Below are 14261 nucleotides of genomic sequence, written 5' to 3'. Positions count from 1 at the left end.
ATATCGCAGTTCATGCCGTCCCCCCACCATGACATTTTCCACCGGCCAAGGGACACCCGGGGATGGTACCTCCTCCAAGTGCCAGCCTCCTGGGACCATCACAGGTCCCTACTTCCCCTCGCAAAAGCCACAGAGACACCCGAGGCAGCCATTGAGGATCTGGAGGGAGGCCAGCACCATCTCGGCAGCGCTGATGAGCAGCAGGAGGGAGAAGAGGACGACGTTCCAGGCCACAACACCCTCCGGCTCCAGGCAGACGCTCCAAGTGCGATGATCGTACAGGTAGTTCTCTACCCTGGGAGACAGGAGAGGAGGAGATGCAGGACGGTGGGTCAGGAATCACATGCTTTGTGCCATGGAGCCACGTCCCAGACACCCTGTCCTTTACCCCAGGGATGAGAGGGGCCAGCAGGGGACGGGGATGGGAAGCACCATGCAGAAAGCTGTGGGAGGTGAAGACCTCTTGAGTTCACCAGCAGCAAGCCCACCCACCCTGCTCACCCTAAATAACACCAACTTAACTAGCACTAAGCTGACGGGGCAGCACTGGCAGCTCAGCCCCCCTGTCTCACCTGGTGCCAGGCTCCTGGCCGCTGGCATCCAGGAAGGGGTAATCCCAGAGGGTCCCGCGGCCGTGCTCGGAGGCGTTGTAGAGGCAGAGGGGTCCGTTGGTCAAACCCACCCCGGAGAGGACAAAGCAGGCGGCAGCGCCCAGGAGTGCCAGCTTGGAGAGCACAGCAGAGATGAAAGCCTGTGGGCAGCACCCGGGGAGGGTGCCGGGGGTGACCGAGAATCAAGTGGGCTCCAAAACGCGGTTGCACATTATCGGCAGAGTTTGGTAAGGGGACAAAACTCTCCTCCCCTTCACCCCAGGGGGCTCCAGCCCTGCAGAGCCGAGGCTGAGGATGGAGCCGTTGCTGGGCCCTTTTGAGGTGGGCAGAAGCGGCAGGGAGCTCCTCGTGGAGCCTGGTGGGGCAGAGCCTGCACCAGCGTGCACGGGAAGCCCTGTCCTCTGGGGAGGTGGCACCACTGTGGGGCCGGGGGAGAGGGTCACCCGGCCACGTCCCACCATGGTGCCACAGGAGAGGGGGATCCATGCCATGTCCCACCATGGTGCTGTGGGAGAGCGGGCACCCTGCCATGTCCCACCCTGGGGCCACCCGCCACATCCCGCCATGTGCTGCTTGGGGCTGCTTTGGCACGGCGGTCCCGGCGCTGCCTTACATTGCGACGGGTGCCACAGTCGGAGCAGCCGGCGCATCGCCACCCCACCGCCGTGATGTGGGTCGCTGCCAGCAGCACCTGCAGGAAGGGAAAAGCAGCTGGAGGATGAAGGGGAACCACTGGCTCCATCACTTTGTCCTCGCTCCACAGGCACGTGAGGAAGAACGCGGTGCAAACCGCAGTACTCACAGCGATGCCGCCTCCCCAGACACCCGGCATGACCTTGGCGAGCTTGCTGATGTGCCCCTCCACCAGGTACTTCAGTGCCCCACCGGGGAAGAGCAGGAGGATGTTGGCTGCCACAGAGAGCGTGCCCAGCACCAGCAGGCACAGACCCACAATCCGGCTGCACTTCCCCACGCACATGGCCACCCTGTAGAGGGACAGGGAGGAAGAGGAGGAGAGGAAGAGGCTGCCTTCAGCCCCGCAGCTCCCCCACCCTGAGGCCACCTCGGCTGCAGTTGGATGGGAGTTTGCTGGTTCGTGCTTTCGGGTCCCAGCCTACCCCACCGGCACTGCCTCACTTGAGAGCAACTTCCAATGGAAATCTGGTTTTCCCCAGCGCATCTAATTACTTAAATATTAACAATAAATTCTACATTAATACCGATCTACTGCCACCAAATGGTTTTCCTGAGGCTGAGTTATTTTATCATGAAAGGAGAAGCCCAACCTCAGACCTGCCAATATTTCTTTGCCAAATGGGCAAGGGAGTTTCAGACAACAGCAGGTGCCACATGGAGCTCGAAACCTGTGTGACCCACGGGGTCAGCTCCTCCAAAATGCTCCTGCAGGAGGAGGCCAGCCACCACAGCTGCACAATGGCAGGAGGGAGCCAGGGAAGGGTCAAAATCCTTGTGCAAGGACTTGTGAAAGCACCATCAGCCTCAAACCAAATCCAACACCACCTCCATCCCCATCATGCACTAGTCCTACCTGGTCTGAATATGCTGAAACTAAATAAAGTTAATCAGACAAGGTTATCCGCCATCAATCGGGGAAGCCATCCAGCTCCACTGGCATTTTATTATCAGTTCACCTAGAAAGTGCCTTCCCATCTCCAGGTGATACCTGGTCGAAAATTCTTGTTCCTTCTTCTGTACCTGTAAGATGGGGGATGTCCGGTGGTCGCTCCGGGATCACTGAAAACAACGTGGTTTGCTGCTGTCCCAGCTTCCCAGGTTTCTTCTATCCCGTGTTCATTTTTGCTTCAGGCGAGTTTTATGTCCCCGGTGGCTCACAACCTGTTTTGTGCAAGCTCCCTGAATCAAGCTGCTCCTCGCACCCGCTAATTTATTTTAGGTTTGCCCTGGCTTTGCAGAAGCAGAAGCAGACAGGCGCTGTGTGGTTGTTTCCATAGGAAGAGCTACCTCAGCCCTCCTCGTGCACGGCCCCAGCGATGGGGAGGAGCGGCTGAAGCCGCACATCCAGCCCCCACATGGGCCAAGATGCTGGGGGGCACAAGCCCAACGGCGCTTTGCATCCCTGCAACCTTCCGGAGACCAGCCACGCCAGCGCCGCAGGCTGCGGGTGCCAGGGGGAGCTGGCCATGGAGAACAGGGTTGCAAAGCCCCTGCGCGGAGAGGATGCGAGCCAAGAAGCCCAAGGTGGACCACCAGCTCCACCTCCACTCTGCCTTCTCTCCTCCCCGCCTCGGTTATAAGGAATTCAGGGCCTCTTGCCCTCACTGCTGTCCCACCTGCAGTCCAGCGACGGTGTGTGGTTGTCCCCACCACAGCCACGAGCATCCAGTGTCGAGTCCCACGTCCCCACTTTGGAAGACCTTATAGAACAGCTCTTGCTCCTCTGGAGCTCCCGCGTGGGCTGCTTTCACCAGCCAGAGGCTTTTGTGGTCTTCTGCCAGTCTCCCCTTAACCTCTCCAAGGACTTTCCTTCCCCTCCCGTGCTGCCCCCTCCCCGGGGAAGGCAGGAGGTCTCCTGCCCCCAGGGAGCTCTCCGCGGCTCGCTGCCCCCCTCCAGCAAGAGGCAAGTTTGCATTAGCTGCTTGCTCCTGCCTCAGTCAGCGCAGGCAGGCAAAGCCCTCCGTGACGGGAGGTAAAGCAAAAAGCGTAGCTCAACCAGTCTCTGTTAAGACACTCCAAAGGAAGACTCCCTTCCTGCCAGCATGTCTCCATGGCCACAAGCAAGGGGATTCAAGCAAAGCCCAGGGAGCCCACCTTCCCACCTTCCCACCTTACCTGGGAGCAGTGCCACGTGGAGCCAGCAGCGTCCACCCCTCGGATAATCCCTGTCCTGGAGGCATCACCCATGGGTGACTATTTATGACGGCCCAGCACGTGCTCCACATCTTCCTCCTCCACCCCAATAGCCACCCACTGCAATAGTCATGATCCTTCCCTCTCCCACACAGTGGGCGGCTCAAAAGGAAGAATGACTGTCCTGGCCGAATGAGCCAGCCTCTGCCGGTGCTGCGGCTGACCCGTCGGCTCGATCGTGCCCTCTTTCACTGGCAGGAGCCACGAGCCCACCAAAACACACACAACTTCAGATTTTAAGGCTCCAGATTAGGGCACGTCTGCCCTAAATGCCTTGACCACTGCGCCCAAGTAGCAAACACCGTTTGTCCTGGAGTGACCTGCAGTGACTATGTAGGGAGAACATTTCCCTTTCGCCTCTGCAGCCCTCTCCAAATGCTAACGCTCTGTCACCATGACACGTCCACGTCCTTCACCAAGGGCTTCTTCCATCACATTTCACCTTATTTCCCTCGCTGTGCCAGAGCTTTGTGCGTGGACGCTGAACAGTTCAGGTTTGCCTCTTCTCATTTTCACCCACAGGAGGGAGCACAGCAGTATTTTAATAAAAGCGTCTCAATAAATATTCTCGTGTCTCAGCCGGTTCCCATCTCCTGCCCTTTGCTTCTTTGCAGATGGCCCAGCTTTTCCCCCAGGTGTTGAGCATACCCCCATCACGCATATATCTCATGCCTTGGTGGTAACGTGGAGAGAGAGCGGTTATTTCTGGATATCTTAACTATTGCGAGTCAGACACCAGAATTCCAAAGTCCTGTGTGGGGTGCCCACGGCTGGCAGCTGGCACGTAGCGGGGGAGCTCCTCTGTCTCCATCGAGAAGGTCTGACTGTAGCAGCTCCGTGACAGGAACAGCACCGGGAGAACACGACCACTGTGCCTGAGAACAGGAGACAGGGAAGCTGTAGTACAAAAAGCGGCAATAATGGGGTGATTTTTATGGCAGAGGAGCTGCAGGCAGCAAAAGCAAACAGGATTGCTCATGGGCCATAAAGGCAAAAGAATCTTCTCAAAAAAAAAAGAGGTGGGAGAAGGTTCATGTTCCTCGTGCGCTTATCATGAGGACCTGAGGCACATCAGCTGCTTGGGATGTCACCTTCCCTGTCTGCAACAGCCGCAGGAGACAAAGCATAACCGCAGTTTTCTTATAACCCTGATACAGCCTTGCTCCAATACAGTAAATAAAAAAAAAAAAAGCGCAACTGGAGTGCTACCTTTTGGGTTGTCACCCAACTTGCTGTACCTCGGGTAACACACGAGTAGCATTTGCCAACAAGTTTCAAAGTGGCTTTTGCTGCTTTCAAAGCAACGAGTACAGGAGTGTCAGGAACATAAAACCCGTGCCAAGCACCGCACGCCCGTCTGCTGGAAGAGACAGAAAATGGAGATGGAGCCTTTGAGGGCCACATGGAAAAAGATGAACGGGTGAGGCTGGGTTACATCAACCAATTCCGTTTTTCTAGGAAAAAATAAGCCGAGAGAAACAGATTATCTGAATAACGGTAGTTCCCCTGAAGGAAAAATCAGTTTGCACCAGCACACAAACCCCCATTTTATTGTTAAATGAGGCAAATGGGTCTCTAAAAAGCAGCCAGCAGCAAAGCAAAACATGTCAGACAGCAGGCTGCTGAGAACAATCCAGGTTTTCCTTCCTCTCCTGTTTTTTGGGTTGTTTCTTTTTTAGCTTGAGAGAGAGGAAGTGTTTTTCACTCTGTTGGAAGAAAATGTGTTGCAACCTCATCTTGTGCCCTCTCTACGTCACGGCAACCTGAGCTTCCCACGTTGCCACACACATGATCTGGTCAATCATCTCCCCACGCCATCCAGCGCGAACGTCAGGGTGAATCTCTTCCCCGGGATCACTGATCTTCCCCTTACACCCAGCCCAGACTGAGTCCATAATAGGAATAATAATAATGATAATAATAAAAAAAGGCTAATTTTAACCCCGCGCAGCTTCCCAAGCACCGTGAGCAGCTGCATGCCTCCCTTTCTCACTCAGAAGCCTCAGCACGGCCGTTCCAGCGAGTAGCCGGCTGCACCGCGTGGTGCCAGGCCAAGTGATGCTGGCTCGGCGCGGTCCTGCTAACGCCGCCTGTCACCGCAGCGCAGCCGGGCAGAGCCTGGCCGCCCTCACCCCAGCTCTCTCGTGCCGCTTCACCCCGTTGCACTCCGAGGTTCTGCGCTCCGGTCCACAGATTGTGGGTCACGTTTGGTGATGGCTCTTTCTGAGCTTTTTATAACCCCTGCAGCCGCTCTGGTAGCCACGCTCCCCCCTGCTCTTTGCTGGCCCGAACTGCTCTGGGGCTGGGGAAAGCGCATGGCAGGCCAGGGTTCGTGAGGGGTTTGGGTTTGTGAGGGGTTTGGCTTCGAGGAGCATTAGAGAGGCTGTGCCGAGTCTGAATTGGCACGATCAGATCATTCTGCACCAAACCAACCTCCAGCTCCATCCTGTCTGGAGGATGCTCAGCATGGTTCAGTGGTCTCTCCCACTCCTCCCAGTAGCATCTGCAAATCTGTTTCTGCCACCAGTTAGCTAAGACTTCTCCCAGCTCGGGTGCAGGCACGTTCACGGCCAACAGTGACGCCCTTAGACAAGCCCTGCACGGAGTTTGGGGCTAGAACTCCAACTGAAGAAATACAACGCGATGCTGCTAGACAACACAGCCTTTGCTTTAGCTTCCCTAAGAATTTCACCTGATTTAACACTTCAGATGGGATAAACCAACCCAGTGACAAGTTGGAAGGGGTCTGCAGAAAGGAAAAGGATAAAAACAAGAGGTATCTGGGGCCTGTCCTGTAGGTCCCTGATCTGCGGACTGTGATGAAAAACTATTTCCGACTCAGCCGGAACGGGAAATATTTTCCTCAGCTGCACAAAGAGATCAGGCTGCTTTCCGGCCTTGAGAGGCGCACGGCAAGTCCTCGTCACAGAAACTAGAACTGTCCGATTAACTCGGCGAGAAGGAGAGGCACACACACCAAAAAATGAAGAGAAAGTCACTTCCAAGATACTCCTGGGAAGGAGACTAGAGCAACTGCCTTCTCCTGGGCTCCCCTGGGGGTCGGAGCCTCTGGAGGGGGCATTAACCACGGAACCTGGACAACAACCTCCTTTGAGGAAGCTTTGGGTTGGGATAAGGCGAAGCAAGCACATCTGCCCTCCTCTCCAAGGCACACTGGAAAGGAGTCCCAATGAACTCCTTGAATGTTGAATGTGGCATGACTGCTGGCATAGTCAGTCACCCTATTCCATAACTTTCTGGAGAGTTCCGGGCAGGACCGCGGGGATGACCTGTGATCACTCCTCTGAAGCTTGTTTCCCCACTGTACCTGCCAAGTACTCGTCCAGAAGGGACTCTGTTCGTTGGCATTTCACGGGAGGCCATCACAGGAACACCCCAAGAAGCCAAAAAGACAATTCCTGAAGTTAGAGGCTCCGTCTTGACACCACCTGGTACCAGAAAGACATCGACAGTTCAGAATAAAAAGCCACACTTTCCCCGCTCTTCCATTGGGAAGGACGGAAAATCCTATTCCTGACTTTTTATTCATTTTCATAAAGGTATTTTTTCCAAACAAGGTACCCCACGTTTGTCTCACTTCAAGATTTTGTAACCTCTGGAGCGGGCTGAAGCTTTCTCGTGCGAAGCAAGCAGCTCGCTGCAATCCACAGCTCCCGACGCCAGGCACCACGCTGCAAACGGGCTCCCAGCCCAGGCAAGCCCTGTCCCTGCTGCCCACGCACACCTGGAGCTGGTACCTAAACCAGCACGCGCTGCGGCTTCTCCAGCTGAGCTGCAGCTTCTCCTACTTATTTTGTAGAGAGTCGACGCAAATAAAAGCTGCCACAGCCCGGATAGGAAGATCACAAACTTTCCCAGGGGTTCAGCAGCAGCTGTGGCACCTGGACCTACTCTGCCAAGGCGAGACTCACAGGCCAGGAGGCAAAGGAAGAAGCTGAGCACCCAACCCGACAATTTTATTGAAAAGTCAGATACACATGCAGAGGGAGCTCGGCTTGATTTTCTTTCCTTCTACCCCAATAAACTTCAGGAAAAACTCAAAACTCTCCATATAATGCAGGGACAGACTTTCATCAGAATTAAAACAACAACAAAAAAACCCAAACCAACCACCCAAACCCAAAAACCAAGAGATGAAGAAAGCTACTGAAAACAGTTTTATTTCCAGGATCAAATATTACAATAGGACATTTACATATATTTATAAAAAAATGCAGCAGTTGTGTATATAGATCAGAGGTTTCCTTGAGTTTGGTCCCTCCCAGCACACTGAGCTGAAATCTGCCAAATTAATCCTCTCCCTCCTCCCATATGAAGTCACCGCCATTGAAGAAAGTGACTATGGTAAAAACCGACAGGTAACGTCCTAATTTTGAAACTGTTATGTTCACCAATTAGAGGGAACTGCCTCATTTTAAAAAAAATCACCTCTCCTATAGTCTGCTGTCTCTGATGAGGCACCATGTCTCCGAGTCAAGTTTTACTCAGATGTTCTTCATGTAAATCCGTTCTATAAAATAGCACCTCGCCCCCCTGCTCCATCTACTGTCTATCCTCCTATAGCTTGAGGTCTCAGGACCATGTAACAAGCAGTTAGAAAATTGCTTCTCTCTGTCCTGCAGACACTCACAGTAATCAAAGACCGACCGAATCCCAAACGTCTGCACTCACTCATAATATACCCATGTAAAACACCAGAAGATAAAACTGAGCCAAGCTGAGGCACTGATGTTACGTGCCGAATTCTCTGAATAAAAACATGAGTGTGTGTGTGTGTGTATGTACATACACATGGCTGTATTTATTGGGAGCAGACAGACACTAAGCATCTCACGGACAAGAGGAGACTGGAATAAAAGTCATCCTGTACATCACCACAGAAAGGGTGTCCATTAACCTCACCGGCTCAGGAGCAGCTAGCAGAGCATAACCAAACTGCGCCAAGATCTTGGGTTTGGACAGAGAAAACCTCAGCAAGACGGTCTTTGCAGATGTCAACCAAAGCCAGTCATCAAACGTGTTCAGACAAACCCCAAACCTGCGACTGCAGGTATTTCCAACAGTGCAGATCGCCAGCGTAGGGCTCAACACATGAGATCTGTTTTGCCTCTACAACAGGAGCTGTTCCATTTATAGAAAACAATTCCTGTTCAAATAAATAAATAGAAAGGCTGGAAGGAGAGGAGAGGCGGCACTCCCATCTATTAAAACAGCTAAACAAGGCACACCCAGCCTTCGCGGGACTGAGATTTTGTGCTTCACCCACCTAAAGCATATCTCCGCTATCCCTTCTCCTCTTGACATCCAGTACTACCTATTCTTACTAACTTGACTAAAAAGGGACCGAACAAGGAGAAAGTTGTGACATTTACTAAAAACTAAGGGATTAAAAATTATGGGGCAAGTTCCTGAAATGACATGCATCTTCCCATTCCCGCAGACGTTCTCACATGGGTCTCTACGTTATCTGTTTCTAGATGGTTTAGAGAACACAAATGCCACCTTTTATGCATCCCTGCAGCATTTGGTACCTAACGAAAGGCAGCCTGAGTGATGCCTTGCCCCCAAAAGAAAACCGCTTTTAGTTTAGCCCTTGTTGCTCTTGAATCCCTGCGAATAAGCTCAGTGCTCTGGCAAGAACAGGAATTTGAGAAGGCAGGCCCTTCAGCCGTGAGGTTTATTTATTGAAACGTTAATAAAACCAGCTGCCCATTTCTGCGAGGGTACAAACCACAGCACCAGTAAAAGTGGAAACTGGTATAAGCTGGTGCAGGTGAGTATATAAATTTGGTAGTCTTTAAAAAATGAGGCTACGAAAGTATTGGACCACGTGAAACACAAGCTGTTTGCAGCAGCGAACAACGGACGTGCTTTACAGACAAGAGGGGTTACTCTCCTGTAATGGCAAGGGAGCAGATCTATTGAGCTCTGGAAAGTATGTGGATGTAAAATTGCTGTTTAAATCCACCCAGGAAAAATGGTACCTTTAGACGCCTAACTGTGTTTTACAATGCTGTTAGGCACACACATGGACATTTCTTTAATATTGGTGTTGTCAACTTACCTTATTTATCAAGAAGGGCAACATACTTCAGTCCACGAACGTCAGAAAAGCAAAAACCGCAGACCTTAATTCAAAGCTTAATGAAAATAATGCAAGTACACCCAGAAATGTTTGGCATGGCCTTTATCTGCTCTCTGTATGTCAAAAGGGAATGCTGTGAGGTTGAAGCTGGCCTACCAGCTTGGCATAAGGTTATGTATCATCAGAAAGACCTGAAATCCTCCTCTGGGCCTCTGAAAGATCACAAGTGGGAAGCCAACAGCAAATGTGTCAACAGCACCTGGCAGGGAAACCCAGTGCTCATTTTGCCTTCCATTTCTGAATACTGGCTGTGACTGTGAGCTACAGTTAAGACATTTGAACATCAAAACAAAGCACTGTTAGATGAGGAGCACATGCAAAGGAAACTTTGCCACAAGCAGCAAGAAGCTACAGCTTGAAACACGTTCGTTCTCCTCAGCTTTCTACCCGGAAAGACTTCCACTGCCTACATGCACTTCTGCTCCTCCAAATTCATGGCACTCCTTGCAACACAACACACAAACTGTGGCCAAGCAACATCCACAGGAAGCCACAAACCACAGCTTTTGGAGGATTTTTTTTTTTTTTTTTTTTTTTTTACTTTGTCCTTCACATTTCAACATCTTATTCTGCAATCAGAGATTTAAGGCTTTTTTTTTCCCCAACCTTGTCAAAAGCAATTTGAACTTCAGAATTAACACCTAGAAGCAACTATAACAAAGGCTCTTTAGCAACAGAGCCCAACTAGCTTACACCTTCGCTGCTGCAAGCTGTCACAAGCAGAACTTAATGTTTTCAGCAACATTCCTCCGAACTCCAAAGGGCTTCAACATGGACAAAGATATGAAGAGGTTGAATCCTGGCTGGTCCTGTTTCTTAACAGCTTTCAGCCAGCACAGCACAGCTGACTGACGCATACGCTGCAGCACTGGTTTTGTTTTGAGTTGGGAAGAAGGAACAGCCACATACAGAGATGCATATTCCTTAAAAGTTTTTTCCTCTGCCTCCTGCACACAAACCAAAGCAAAAGAAGACTGACACACACACACCCCTACATTGCACAAGAGAAACAAAACAAAAACCAGGCTTGTAATTTCTTGGAACAGAAAAAAACTACTAGAAACTGAGATGGAAGCAAAATGCCATTTTCAACATAAACCTTCAATTTCACATTCTTCTTTCTCTGTTAGGTTATAAAAAGATTAGGTTTTTTTTAAAAAAAAAAATAAAGCCTCAGCAAAGAAAATAAAAATTAAGCGAGAGCATAAAACCTCCTGGTTCCATTACACCAGCAGCCAAAACCATTTACCTTGAGATGCATGTTTCTTGATGGCTTAAAAATAAACCTGCTGCAGCCAAATGCGATGTTTGCTTCCCCGTGAGAGAGGTTAGTGAACGTAACAAAAGCAACTAAAACCTCGGGCTCCTAGATTTGGTTTGGATAGCAAGGTAAGTGTAAAGTTACTCCTTTCCCTAGAGCTGAGCAGAGAAGAAAGGAGCTGTCAGCTGTCCACCGCTCCGTGGCTCACACCCTTTGCTCTGGAAGAGGGGTAAGAAAGGACGGGTCACAGGCGGGGAGCGCACAGTGCGCTCTCTCCAGCAGCAGAACTGATGGAAGAAGTTCAGGCTCTTGCCCCCTGTGCAGCCCCCCCTCTTCCCCACTGCTAATACAGCTGTTATTTTATGTCAGATTGCTTCAACATATCACAGTCTAGTCCCACCCAACCTGGGGAGGGGCAGGGGGAAGAAGAAAAGCTACTAATAAAACAGACCTGGGCCGTTTTCTATGTTTAACTCAACTGCTAGAAAAATTGATGTGAAACAACGTTCCCAGAGCAGATACAAACCCAAGCCTGCCCAAATCCAGTTGGCCCTCCACCACAAACACAGCCAACCAGCAACAACTCGAAAGAGGAACCACTGGAACCACAAAGGCTCCCTGCCTTACGCTGGAAGAACAGGCAGGACAGCAGGGAAGGTCAGCATGCTCCCATCCTGGCCTGCCCGAGGGACGCAAAAGGACCACAGCTGTACAAGTGCCGAGCACTGCATCCTGTTGGCAGCCTGCTAACCAGAGAAGATGCAACGAGTTTCAAGGCAAAGAATATCAGAGCGAGTTACTTCAACTCGACAGACGAAGCTACTCAGGGAAGCATTAACACCTACATGGAAGGGGTTTCCTTTTGTCCCACGCTCTTGGATGTCCAAATTTAATTTGGTTATCCTAAAAAACACAAAGCATCCTTCAGTCTGGAGGTGCCAGTGCTGCTTTGCAGACCAGACACCAACATCCCTCCCCACCACGCAGAGGGAAAGCAAGCCAGCTAGCTGTCAAGTCTTTTTTTTATGACAGGTGTTGTCCAGAGTGTCCAAGATTGTTACAGTATCCTGCCACGTTCCATTGGAATTCACATTCCAATGCTGGGAAGCAGCCTCCACAACAAGGTCTCTTTGCAAATGAAAAATGCCATCTGATCAATGGTTAATGAGAGATCAGGACACTGCAATCAGATTTTGCTTTCCTGATACTGCATCCTGCAGTAGAAAAGCAAAATAAGCTTTTGCTTAGAGGGGAAATCAATTTATACAACTGTATGATCATATGAAAAACCTCAATTATGAGCAGAAGACAGCTGTGAGCTAGTATTACCATGGGGAATGCAAGACGTTTTCTGTGATTTCCTACATTTAAAGACTCCAAAGTATACAGGCTAATACAAAATTAAAGGCAAAATCTCTTGAAAAGTTTTAGTCCATGGTTAACTTTCTGACCACTAAGTCTTTTTCTTTAACAAGTATAATCACCTGACGGTTGCAGAACAAGATGGCAGTTACGGCAGGTCTCACGTGCTTTCTTCCTCACCGATGAAGAGCACGCTGAACTGAGTTCTTAGTTGTAAATACACAAATCTGACATCAGCCTCAAGGATGGCCGTATAAGTTAATGTACCTACTGTAACACCAGCTCAATGTCTAGAGAAGACACTGGAAAACTAGGGCACTCCGCACAGCCCAGCGTACACGCAGGATACGCCTGCATGGCGCCTGGTGCCGGCTTCCAGAGCCGAAAACAAAGCCTAAAAAAGGAGGGGCTTTCCATACAGCCTTCCAGATTTAGAGGTAAGTGATGGCAGACGAACATGAAAACAGAATAAAAAGCAGCCTAGAGCACTGAAGTCACCAGACTGTGAAGTCTTTTTGTAAAGCACTAATTTGTTCCACAGTTTGACAAGGCTGTGTATGTTTTTAATTAATGAGAGAAAACCCATTTAGGACTTGCCGTCTTGCTGAGCTGCAGTCGGTGCTCTAACACCCCTGCAAAGCTATCCACTCCTGGGGAAAACAAAACACCACGCAGAGGGAAAGCAAGCCAGCTAGCTGTCAAGTCTTTTTTTTATGACAGGTGTTGTCCAGAGAGTCCAAGATTTTTACAGTATCCTGCCACGTTCCATCTTAATTTGCAAAATCCTGAGAGCAAGTAAAAGAGAGACACTTAGGGGCTGTTGGGAAGAGGACAAATGGAAACCCCACCCCCACCTACTTCTACCAAGGAGTCAGTTCTGCTGCAACAGCGGACACGCAGCGTTCCCTCTGGGCTGGGCAGTACATCCCATACTGTGTATAGTTGAGGGGGGGTCGGAATTTTGGTTAGTTGGCTGGTTGTTTTACTGTGTTCACTGGCAACATTTAAAGCAGGAGGAAAACATGCTCGCAATTTAGAAGCCTTTAAATTAGATGGGGGCAAAGTATCTCACCACAGCTCAACCCAGCTCCTTCCCCAAAACCAAGTTCTTGCAGAGTGCTAGGTAAGCAAACCCCCGAGGAGGCTGTAAGGTTAATGGAGACCTTTTGCGCAGAGAATCAGAACAAAGGAAAGACTGTACTGAAGATTACACTCTCTCCTTACAAAGAGATGACTCAGTGCCTTATCACACGCTATTTTCAAAAATAAATTAAACAGATTTAGGAATAGCAGCAAGAAGGGTGTGTGTATTGTGGCCAGTCCAAGGCCCAGCATACTGGATACACAGATCATTGTTTTACTTTATTCCATGAAAACAAAGGAAAGATGTTCTTCCCAATGCTCTCCGCAGGGCCCAAGCTGAGGAAGAAAATAAAACTCTGAACACTCATTTGGTCACTAGAGCAGAAGGGAAGAAGAGCGAGAAGGACCAGCCAGCTGCCTGCCTGATTTCAGCACTGCAATCCTATGACCCTCAACTGCATATTTAACGAGTTGGTGTCCCAGGCAAAAAGGAGAGGGGAGGAAGGCTGGGAGAACTCAGGCCACGGTGCTAATTCCTTTCCTGCACAAAGACAGTCTCTTGAGGACACAGGCCTGCCTCCTGTAACGTGATCTCATAGTCCAGGTGGGAGAGTTTCCTTCGAGGGAAGTTGGTGAGGAGTTCAAAGCGTTCATTGGGGTATCCTTTTGACTGGACATGTTTCACAAGAGCCTAGAAGGCAAAGAAGTGTCACGTAAGTCAAAACAACACAAAAGAATGTGAAAAAAAATCCCGTTTTCCTTTAGAAACAGAACTTTGTAATCACAAAGGAAATTCTGCACGTAGTATAGACCCTCTTTTACTCCAATATCTAATTTGGCCCACACAAAGTAAGAATAATCACAAAAACTAATTGCCAAGTGATCCCTT

General features: G+C 50.2%; 2 protein-coding genes across 5 annotated transcripts in view; both read right to left on the bottom strand.

The window, feature by feature from the left end:
- Positions 1 to 10: 10 nt before the first annotated feature.
- On the bottom strand, positions 11 to 7549 carry TM4SF19 (transmembrane 4 L six family member 19; the record flags this gene model as incomplete). 3 transcript variants are annotated; one of them, XM_080410437.1, is made up of 5 exons in its annotated part: positions 3423 to 7549; positions 1414 to 1597; positions 1225 to 1302; positions 573 to 751; positions 15 to 295 (listed from the first exon to the last, which is right to left on the bottom strand). In XM_080410437.1, the coding sequence occupies exons 1-5, from the start codon at positions 3530 to 3532 to the stop codon at positions 109 to 111; spliced, it is 738 nt and encodes a 245-aa protein (XP_080266563.1). In that variant the 5' UTR covers positions 3533 to 7549. The 3 variants fall into 3 exon arrangements, with proteins under 3 accessions (XP_080266561.1, XP_080266563.1, XP_080266562.1); XM_080410435.1 differs by having other exon boundaries at positions 11 to 443; positions 1225 to 1597; positions 2328 to 7549; XM_080410436.1 differs by having other exon boundaries at positions 1225 to 1597.
- A 3278-nt stretch (positions 7550 to 10827) lies between these two features.
- Positions 10828 to 14261, bottom strand: part of UBXN7 (UBX domain protein 7) — a 28067-nt gene continuing 24633 nt past the window's right edge. For both annotated transcript variants that reach the window (XM_080410419.1, XM_080410420.1), the window contains one exon: positions 10828 to 14063. In XM_080410419.1, the coding sequence (XP_080266545.1) occupies positions 13902 to 14063 (162 nt within the window). In that variant the 3' untranslated portion in view covers positions 10828 to 13901. The remainder of the gene's footprint in view (positions 14064 to 14261) is intronic.

Source organism: Falco punctatus, assembly GCF_963210335.1.
Source record: "Falco punctatus genome assembly, chromosome: 13".
NCBI classification, from domain to species: domain Eukaryota; kingdom Metazoa; phylum Chordata; class Aves; order Falconiformes; family Falconidae; genus Falco; species Falco punctatus.
The sequence above is the reverse complement of the archived record's forward strand: the minus strand, read 5'-3'. Positions and strand labels throughout refer to the sequence as shown.